General features: G+C 71.1%; 1 protein-coding gene across 1 annotated transcript in view; it reads right to left on the bottom strand.

Annotated features, from left to right (window-relative positions):
- IFFO1 (intermediate filament family orphan 1) overlaps positions 1 to 243 on the bottom strand; it is a gene marked incomplete at its 5' end in the record, with an annotated part of 10,130 nt that extends 9,887 nt beyond the window's left edge. Inside the window, one exon of the mRNA XM_009330096.1 lies at positions 59 to 243. Coding sequence (XP_009328371.1) covers positions 59 to 243 — 185 coding nt within the window. The remainder of the gene's footprint in view (positions 1 to 58) is intronic.
- Between the last annotated feature and the right edge of the window lie 3 nt (positions 244 to 246).

Raw genomic sequence — 246 nt, 5'->3', positions numbered from 1 at the left:
GGGTTCGGTCCCTCGGGGGATGCAGGTCGGGCCCCTCGCTCCCGCCGCCCCTTCTCACCTGCGCTTGTACTCGTCGCGCTCCCTCTTCACCTTGGCCAGCACGTTGTAGAGGGCCCGGATCTCCGGGGTGATGGTGTCGATCTGCACGCCTACCCCGTCCGGGTGGACCCAGGAGGCACCCGGTCCCTGCACCGGGGTGGTCTCCGGCCCCGGGCCCAGCCGCCGGGCTTGCGAGAAGGACCAGAT

This window comes from Pygoscelis adeliae, unplaced genomic scaffold, assembly GCF_000699105.1.
Source record: "Pygoscelis adeliae isolate BGI_AS28 unplaced genomic scaffold, ASM69910v1 Scaffold120, whole genome shotgun sequence".
NCBI lineage: Eukaryota > Metazoa > Chordata > Aves > Sphenisciformes > Spheniscidae > Pygoscelis > Pygoscelis adeliae.
Note: the sequence above shows the minus strand (reverse complement) of the source record. Positions and strands in the feature narration are given on the sequence as shown.